Source organism: Bidens hawaiensis, unplaced genomic scaffold (assembly GCF_021521415.1).
Source record: "Bidens hawaiensis isolate Kalapana, Puna unplaced genomic scaffold, B.hawaiensis_p1.1 tig00001382_1, whole genome shotgun sequence".
Taxonomy (NCBI): domain Eukaryota; kingdom Viridiplantae; phylum Streptophyta; class Magnoliopsida; order Asterales; family Asteraceae; genus Bidens; species Bidens hawaiensis.
Genome location: NW_027491078.1, coordinates 3351380 through 3361254, shown reverse-complemented (window position 1 = coordinate 3361254; position 9875 = coordinate 3351380). Strand labels below are relative to the sequence as shown.

The window sequence follows — 9875 nt, the reverse complement described above, 5'->3', positions numbered from 1 at the left end:
TTGACCCATGACTTACTTTCTGGCCGCCTCTTCACATATCAATGTTTGAATTCGCAGCCCACATAGTATCTTTACATAGGCCACAACTCCAATATTTTTGGTACATGATCCACAGTTGATATATTAACTTGTTTCTCCAGCCCACTAGAATCTTAAGGCCCGTCAGAATTTTTCCCATTAAACTTTTCATGTGGGTCACGTTGAATCTTCACATTAATTCCATTTTTGCTTGTTTCATTTAACTTCAACCCAAATACATAACCGGCCCCGTACTCATGACACGGGTAAAAAAAATTCTTAATGTACAGTAAAAAAAAGATTGTGTTACCCCTAAAATTATATTTTAGATCTGTCACTATCAGTTGTAGCACTACCATGCAACCAGTAACCACCGTCTCACCCATCTACCACCAGCACCACCTCTAGAACCCGCTCCTGGCAATCCAGCAACAAACTTATAGCACCACACCCGACCCCCTACCCCACCCGAGTTGTCCACTCAAATCACTGTGCTGAACGATGCACGCATTATAATATGACACAACCACTTAAATGATAAACCGGGTGTAATTAACTCTTATCAGTTAAGTTTAAATATTAATAATTTTTAGAATGGCCGATTCAACATTCGAATTATAAGTTCAGGTTTAACCAAATTTTGTTTAACGATCCACATGACCGACAAGAATCTAGTTTAAGTCAACAGCATACACAAGATTTAAACCGGTGAACACCCCTTATCCTGCAATGTCCAATTTCCCAAAAACATGCCACTAAAACACTTAACAAGAGCAAAACTTCAACAGTTAATACCGTGTCAAGATTGTCTCAACCTAAAACACATGTGAACGACGCACCAAACTACTCGACTTTACAACAATATTAAACCCAACCTTAAACACGTAGCACTTGGTTCACCTAACAAGATATTACTCCCCACTCGATTTCCTCTTTCTACCAAGAACATAAGCTTTTTGAAACCTCGGTCCTCCCATTCGCCACGTCCTAAATGCTGCAGTTGATGACTTTGCAGCATCATACACTTCAAAACCAAGAAACTAACAAGATTTTAAAAAATTTATATCTTTATGTTTGGAAATAAGAAGCAAAAAACTGGGATATTGAAATCTCACATTTTGTTTCTTCTTTTGTTAATAAAGATAAGAACTTGGGGGCTAATGCAGATGCTGATGTATGTGCCTTGATCAAAACATCCTTATACCTTGTTTGGAAAGCAACCAAGAGTAAAGATCCAATAGTTTTGTCACCGATCCTGATCCGTTTAGCAACAAACATAATCATAAAAGCAGGATCTTGAACCAAAATGATACCAAAAAAAAAAAGAAAAATTATTATGATAGCAAGAATTAATACTTACAGTTGCACTATCTTGCATCCTAACTTGTAAAAATATGAGCATCGAGATCTTAAGTCGACGTGCGCACCATCAGCCCCAATTTCTTCTCGAGTTCTGGCATGCAAACAGGTTACATGATAATAAAGATGACTTTAGAGGTGTAAACGAGCATAGCCAAGCCCGAGGTCGGCTTAACTTACAAAAGCTCGAGCTTGGCTCGTTTCGAGCTCTGTTTCCAAAGCTCGAGCTCGCCTCAGAAGTAGCTTATTAAGCTTGAGCTCGGCTTATTTAAGTTACAAGAGCTCAAGCTCAACTAGTTTCAAGCTCTATTTCCAAAGCTCAAGCTCAACTCGGGAGAAGTTTACTAAGCTCGAGCTGCTCCTTTATTATTTAAAAATTAATTCAAAAACATATAACTTTACTTTTTATTATAACTTTTAATATAACATGTTAAATATTGTTTAGTGATTTTATCCTAGTTTTACATACAACAATTATTATTGATATATATATATATATATATATATATATATATATATAACGCACATATAATGTATTGAACAAAAACTATACAAATAATAGGCTCGTTTGGGTCATGAACCAGCTCGAGCTCAATAAGTGAAGCTTGGGCTCATGAACCTTTATTAAACAATCTTATTTTATGCTCGAGCTTGGCGTTATTCAAGCTTTTTGCAAGCCAATCTCGAATAGCTATGAGCCGCTTGGCTCATTTACACCCCATACAGGAAATTGTGGGCTTATTACTTCTTATTGAAACAAGGAGGAATGTTGACAGCTACTGCCTGTCTCAACTGCAGTTCACTCGCAAGCCAGAATGGCAATTCGACCTTTGACCTCGCTTCGACCTGATTTAACAAAGATATTAGCATAACTAGAAAACAACTATCGTTAACTCGTTATGAACATAATGAACTGCAAATTATTAAAATTACCCTGTCATTGGATTCAAACAAACCAATTCCATTTGCTGCCTCAAGAAACACCGCGGGAACAAGCTGTTAAACGTAAAGACCGTTTTAGACGTTAACGAACTTTTTATATAATAAGTAATAAAAAGAAACCTTGCCGTCTGCTAGGATGTCATCAATATCATAATGCTGAGCCATGAGTGCAGCAAGTTCTTGTTGTTATTAACTGCTTGCCATTACAACTCACTAATCAAATAGGTATCAAGAATCAAACTATAAATCAATATCTTAAGTTTTGATTACTCAATCACACATAGGTGTATAAACGAACCAAACGTTCGGTGAACTGTTCCGCAGGAAGTTCGTTTATGTTCATTTATTTAATAAAGAAACGAACACAAACAAAGGCCATGTTCGTTCAGTTGTGTTCGTGAACGTTTGATAATGTATTTGTTTTATGTCCGTTTATGTTCATCAATGTTTGTTTAATTCTATTCATTCATTAAGGTTTTCTAATATATTTTAACAACTTTTCTATCTTACCATAAAGATATAGGCAAAACTATTAACTACAAAACAAATATATATATATATATAAAGGATGGTTCAGGAGAGAAATGAGATTACTGTAAGAAATGTGAGAAATGAATATGGACCACTAGTTTTATTTTATATTTTAAATGCTTAAATATAAATAAGGAAAGTATTAATGCATGCTCTCTCTTCAATTAATGTAACTAATAAATACAATAGTTATCTATTCAATTAATATAACTAATCAAACTATTATAATTGGAAAATAATAAGAATTCATTTATTTTTATAACTTATTTTTTCTCTCTTGAATTTTTATCCTACACAAGTACAATTTATTCATACATTAAAATTTCTTTCTATCCAAAGCCCAATTTCTTCCAACTCAATATATTAATATCCATCAACACGTAGTTATATTGTGATGAGTAGTACAAAAAACTATCTTACACGTGTTTGCATTAAATATCAACAAAAAATTACACAATCTACACAAAAACATATAACCTACACTTGTTCTAATAATAAGAAAATATATAACCTACACACGAAAAACATATAACCAACACACAAAATTCAGCATCAATAAACTACACACGCACACGAAAACGTATAACCTACACACAGAAAACATATAACCTACACTCGAAAATTTATCCTACACAAATACAATTTATTCATATATTAAATTTTTTTTCTATCCAAAACCAATTTCTTCCAACTCAATATATCAATATAAATCAACACGTACGTACATTGTGATGAATAATACAAAAAACTATCTTACATATGTTAGCATTAAATGTCAATAAAAAATATACAACCTAAACAAAAATACATAACATACACTTGTTCTAAGAATAAGAAAACATATTACCTACACACGAAAAACATATAACCTACACAGATATAGGATATGTGTATCCATAATTAAAGAGTGATTTATTATGGTTATATTAGTTGTATTAATTGAAAAGAGAGAATGCATTATTGTTGCATTTACATTTTTTTCATTTATTTTTAAACATTTAAAACCTAAAATAAAACTAGTAGTCCATATTCATTTCTCACATTTCTTACGGTAATTTTATTTCTCTCCTGAACTTAAACTTATATATATATATATATACATATATATATATATATATATATATATGCGAGTTTACTTGATTAATTTATAGTTAATTAACACATAAGAATATGGATGTTAAAATAAAACACCAGCACAAACTTGGTAGCCAAATAAAGCAATGCATTGTTTGTTCTCATTTGTGTTCGTGTGTTTGTGTCCGTGAACCGTTCACAAACAAACTCATTTCCTCAATAAACGAACATGACAAGAAATTTTGTTCTGTTAGGTGTTCATGAATGCTTCGTTTGTCTGATAAAAACTTAACTGGCGAACATGAACAAGACCTTGTTTGGTCCATTTGTATGTCAATTTTACAAATGTTCTAATAAATTAAAATATACGCGATAATGTATTTGTTTTATGTTTGTTTATGTTCATCAATGTTTGTTTATGTTCGTTCATTAAAGTTTTTTAATATGTAATGACTTTACTAATCTTATCATAAATATCTAGGCAAAAAAAAAATCTTTTTAATTTTTGGAACAACCGTTTGGATCACTGTTGGGCCACTAACCCACCCAATCATCTCCATTTTTATGTTACACGTGGGACTTGAATAGTTGAGCCCAATACGTACTAGTATTAAGTGATTAATTTATATGTTAAAAAGACACCAACACAAACTTGGTAACCGGATCGACCCTTTAACACCGACCATTCTCGGTATTTAAATCAAATGAAACATTATTTGTGTTCGTTCGTTTGTGTCCGTGAATCATTCACAAACAAATTCATTTCCTTAATAAGCGAACACGAACTATAAATTTTGTTCGGTTATCTGTTCGTGAACCGTTAATGGACGGTCGGTTCGCTTACCACCCAAAATTAACATAAAATGAAAGCAATTTGTAACATAACAAAAGTCAATTACAAACTTTATAATAAATTAACGAATTAAAACCGTAAGCGTAAAATAAGTAAAATTGGGGTTAAATTAAATTCACGAAAACAGTACCTTAGCTGATTGTGTGGGTGCAGTTAGAGGTGCACAAATCGGTTTTTTTAAAAAAACCGGTTCGGTTATTAACCGGACCGGTTTTTTTTGGCCCGGAAAAAAACCGGTTCGGTTAATAACCGGACCGGTTAATAACCGGTTTTTGTATCTGAAAACCCTAACCGGTCTAACCGGTTAGAACCGGTTTAGAAACCGGTTAGAACCGGGTTTTTTATTAACCGGTTTTTTTATTAACCGGTTTTTTAATAACCGGTCTAACCGGTTAACCGGTTTTTTTTTTTTTTTTTTTTTTTTAAATAACCATTATTTTTTCACAGTATAAACAAACCGGTAACTACAAGGCAAACCGGTAACTACAAGGCAAAACGGACTGACTCCATTCTTTGCTTTCGTTGTTAGGGTTCTTTGCTTGGAAGATTAAAAACACATAACTTTCATTTATAGCTTTTACATAAAAATACAAACATTAAATCGTTATCGCATATTCGTAACTCAAAAATACAAACATTAAAGAATGCTTAGACACGATTACATTAACAACTTGCTGTTTCTTACTCATTATTTTCTTCGCTACCCGATCCCGAGCTATTCCTTAGGTAATCGTCGTACGCGGCTTCTTCATCGGTCATTGGTTGAGTGTGTCCTTGATTGACCTCGTCTTCATACAAGCCCGCCTCATAGTCCATTTCCCCCTCGAGTGAGCGTTGATGTTGTGCCCTATCTAAAGAGTCCAAGTAATCCTTGTAGCAAATCGACATCTCTACAGCTGGTGGAGTGAGTCGAGTCCTCCTAATCGATATAACCCTGCCAGAAACAGAAAAAGCAGACTCCGAAGCTACCGTGGAAGCTTGGACCGTTAGTAAATCTTTGGCCATGGCGGCGAGGATCGGAAACTCATCCTCCTTACCTCTCCACCAAGCCAGCAAATCAAGACTTCTAAATTCATCCGGAGTCATGTGTTTCACAAAGTTGGTACCACCATACCTTCCAAGTTCACTGCTTGGGGTGTTTACCTTTTGACGTTTATCGGCGTCTTCCCAAATCATGTAGTACATCCCCATTTCAAGGTCGGTTTGGGATTGGGATTGGGCAACAGCTCTTAACGAGTCATGAATTTGGGAAGACGACCCGTATTTTGTAAGGTAAACATCATACATGTTAGACAAGGTGGTGTTGAAAGCATTCTTTAAAGTTTGGTTATAATAGGGGTTTTGATCGTCGTTTAACTCTAGCTCATCACAAATTTTTTCTATTAAAGCTTCAACACCACCAACATTGATGCAAGGGTTTAACGCAACAGCACATGTCAAAACAGCGGGTAGTTGTTGAAAATATTTTCTAAATTTTTCTTTCATTTTTACACCCATATCAAAATAAGGTGCACCCCTACAATGAAGTTCACTCAACTTTGTGCACATGACAGCAATTTTTGGTAAAGCAATGGGGCTTGTTGGATAGTAAACCCCGGATAAACTAGTTGTGCAAGATTTAAAAATTTGAAGGACCTCCGTAACGATCTCAATCAATAACCAGTTTCTAGGATCGTACGGTGCACATTTACCCCTACTTGACAAAATTTGATGAAACTCAACTAGTGATTCTTTTTGTTGGATGGCTTTCTCAAACATATCACAAGTCGAGTTCCATCTTGTTGGACAATCCCAATTTGGCCCCAACCATTGACAATTAGCTTCTACACAAAATTTTTTGTATCTTGAAAATGTTTTATTGTTGCTAAAAACATCTCGTAACATTCTTTTAAAATTGTTTCTTTGCGTTTCGATCACGTTTAACCCATCTTGCACGGCCAAGTTGATAATATGTGCAATACATCGGCTATGAAAAAACGCTCCATCACAAATAGGTTTATACTTTAATTTTAAATGGCCAACCGCGGCCGTATTGTTGGACGCGTTATCAAACGAAATTGAAAAGATTTTATGTTCAATCTTGTATTGTCGAATGACTTTATCCAAGAGTTTAAAAATATTTCTACCCGTGTGCGGGTAATCAAACAATTGAAACGCAACTGTTCGTTTCATCATTTGCCACGACTCGGGGTCAACCCAATGAGCCGTCACACAAATGTATGAGTCGGGCGAACCATTAGGTACCGACCACACATCCGTTGTTAAGTTTACACCAGTTTGTAAGTTTGAAAAGTATGAAATTAGTTCGGATTTAGCGTTTTTCCATGCTTTAAGACAATCTCTTCTAAGGGTCGAACGACTTACGTGTTGGTAGCGTGGTTGAACATACTTTTGCATCATCTCCGTGAATTGAGGGTTGTCGAAGTGGTTGAAAGGAAGTGTTTGTTGAATCACAAAGTTTGAAAACTGTTGACGTACCGCTTCAAGGTCGTACGTAAACACCGTTCCTTGATTCGTCATCTCCGGCTGCGAACTACTTCCCGATTCGTCCTTCAAGGCCTTGCAAAAGGGCCTTTGTACATGCGCTTTTAAAGTGGAGTTTGCATCTTTGCCATAAAACTTCAAACAATGTTTGCATCGAGCTTTTTGGCTACCGTTAGACATTTCGCATAGGTCGAAATGTTGCCAAACATCTTGGTTTCGTTTCGTGGGGATGACCCGAAAGACCGTTTCTCCCGTGTTCGAGGCACCCATGTTGACGGATGAAGCAGCACTTTGGGAGGCCATGATAATCGACTACGAAATAAGAGCGTATGTAGTGGTAATGTGGTATAATTGAGCGTGAGATAACAAAATAATCGTGTATGAAATAAACGTTTAGAGCGTTTGGAGCGTTTGGAGTTGTATAATCGAGTGTGTTCTAACCAATACCCAACCTAAACTATATATAGATGTTTGTGGGGGTAGAATGGTAAAAAAAAAAACGGTCAAAAACAAAAAAAACGGCTATATAGCCGTTTCACAACGGAAATAAACCGGTTTTTAACCGGTTAACCGGTTACTAAAAAACCGGTTAACCGGTTTTTCTATAACGGTCATAAACCGGTTTATAAAAAACCGGTTAGTAACCGGTTATTTAAAAAAACCGGTTTTTTTATAACCGGTTTGTTAACCGGTTTGGCCTCTAAAAAGTGTAACCGAAATACAAACCGGCGGTTTGTAAACCGGTCAAACCGGTTTTAAAAAAACCGGTTTTTTTAAAAACCGGTTTCCGGTTTAAACCGGCAAACCGGTTCCCGGACCGGTTTTTTTGACCACCTCTAGGTGCAGTAACAATAATAAGAATTGTGTGAGTGTTTAATGGCGCCGTAATTTCTCCTAATTAGTTCCAGATTTCAGCGGCAAGTTTCGTATTTTGGATCTGAAATCAAGATTTAGTTACGCGAGAATTTTATATATTATTTTTATTATTTTTAATATATTCATTTTATTATTTTTAATATATTAATTTGATTTAGCTCCCGTATTTACAAAGGGTTCAAGGCGGGGCCGGATGCCTGGATCGCTTTGCGATTTGATGCAGAGGTGGGCAAATGAACTGATTAACCGAGCTGGCACGAAAATCGAATCAAAACCGGACAGTTTAAACTGATTATGTAAAAACCGGTTTGGAACCAATTGAAACCGCAGGTCTGGAACCGGTTTGTAACTTTCTCCACCAAAACCGATTCCAAATAAGTTATTCGAACAGAAACCAGTCAAAACCCGAACCAAAACTGATCGTAACCTAGTAAAGAAAACAGTTTCAACTCAAACCAAAACCAATCATAAACTGGTTTTGACTTTTATTGACCAAAATGAACCGATTTGAACTCAGACCGGGTTAAATCGATTTTTGCACCTCTAATTTGATATACGCATTTTTGCATTACACTTTGTGTAGGAGGTTGTTTCTCATGGATTGAGTTATTTTCTTAATTCTTATCATGGACGGGTCTTGTTCAGCCGATTTTGACAAAAATCGAATTAGTTGCTAACCGCTTTTTTGAGAAAAAAAAAAGGAAAAAGAAATCGAAACGGTATGGTTGGTTATGTTGGCCGAACCGACCAGTTTTACTGTTTTATAAAAAAGGAGACTTTTTTGAAATGTAAAATTCTAAGCCTAAAACCGAAACGTAAACCATTAAAACCTAATCATGAACTTAACTAAACTAACTAATATATTAAAGCAACATAATTTTGTCCACATGTCCTTCACTTAGTTTGTTCACATAGGCTTCCATGTCATCAACCTTTCATAAATCTAATTTCCACACATTCACAATAAAATTTTAATCAATGATATTGACTTTTATATTTTTATAACTTATTAATGTAATTATGATATTAATTTTTCAAATTATTGTTAGAATTAAAAAACTTATTAAATTTACTAGGTTTAAATTATTCATCGCTTCTTCTTTAAAAGGCACGTGTTTCATTCAAAAATCATAACGCTCCCCATTGTTTGTAAACAGATTCTTCGCCTAATCTATAACCGGTTCTTCATGATTTGTCGGTTTCATAATCCAAACAACATTAGATATGTTCATCGTTTGCAATTATCAGGTACGATTTATATTTTAGTGTTTAATCGATTTTGTGAAGAACAACATCAAATTGATTCACTGTTATTGGATTTAGGGTTTAACTGCATGATTTTTTATACTAACGGTTAATAGATTTGATATTTAATCTATTCCTATTAATCGATTTATGTTTTAATCTATTTAGGGTTTAAAGGTATGATTTTTTTTAAATTATCGGTTAATCGATATGATGTTTAATATGCTTGTTACTTAAAATTATGTTTTATGTATTGTGATTTTTTGTTCATAATACGTCTTTTTTCAAGTTTCACTAATGTTAATTTATTTTTGTGACCTATTAATTTAAAATTTGAAAATCTTATTATATACGGATAGGAACCTAACTGTTATAATCTAACTAAAGTATTTTTTTTATGTTATAAACATGGTTTAACATCTTTTGTAATATCAGCTGGTAAAAAACTTGTGTCAAATATTTATGTTGACTGAATATGTTTTTTACATTTTAT

At 34.3% G+C, this 9875-nt stretch overlaps 1 protein-coding gene across 1 annotated transcript; it reads right to left on the bottom strand.

Annotated features, from left to right (window-relative positions):
• Positions 1 to 872: 872 nt before the first annotated feature.
• On the bottom strand, positions 873 to 2484 carry LOC143572849 (DNA replication complex GINS protein PSF3-like). The gene is made up of 6 exons (XM_077057900.1): positions 2440 to 2484; positions 2334 to 2373; positions 2123 to 2249; positions 1379 to 1471; positions 1134 to 1273; positions 873 to 1042 (listed from the first exon to the last, which is right to left on the bottom strand). Exons 1-6 carry the CDS (start codon positions 2482 to 2484, stop codon positions 930 to 932), a joined length of 558 nt encoding a protein of 185 aa, XP_076914015.1. The 3' UTR covers positions 873 to 929.
• Positions 2485 to 9875: the final 7391 nt, after the last annotated feature.

What these genes read in the sequence shown, in the direction of transcription:
- LOC143572849 (XM_077057900.1), bottom strand. Translation starts at nt 2,484, where the DNA reads ATGGCTCAGCATTATGATATTGATGACATCCTAGCAGACGGCAAG. An exon ending in GGATGCAAGATAGTGCAACT is followed by an intron (nt 1,274 to 1,378) that starts GTAAGTATTAAT and finishes TAAACGGATCAG; the next exon opens with GATCGGTGACAAAACTATTG. An exon ending in AACAAAAGAAGAAACAAAAT is followed by an intron (nt 1,043 to 1,133) that starts GTGAGATTTCAA and finishes TTGGTTTTGAAG; the next exon opens with TGTATGATGCTGCAAAGTCA.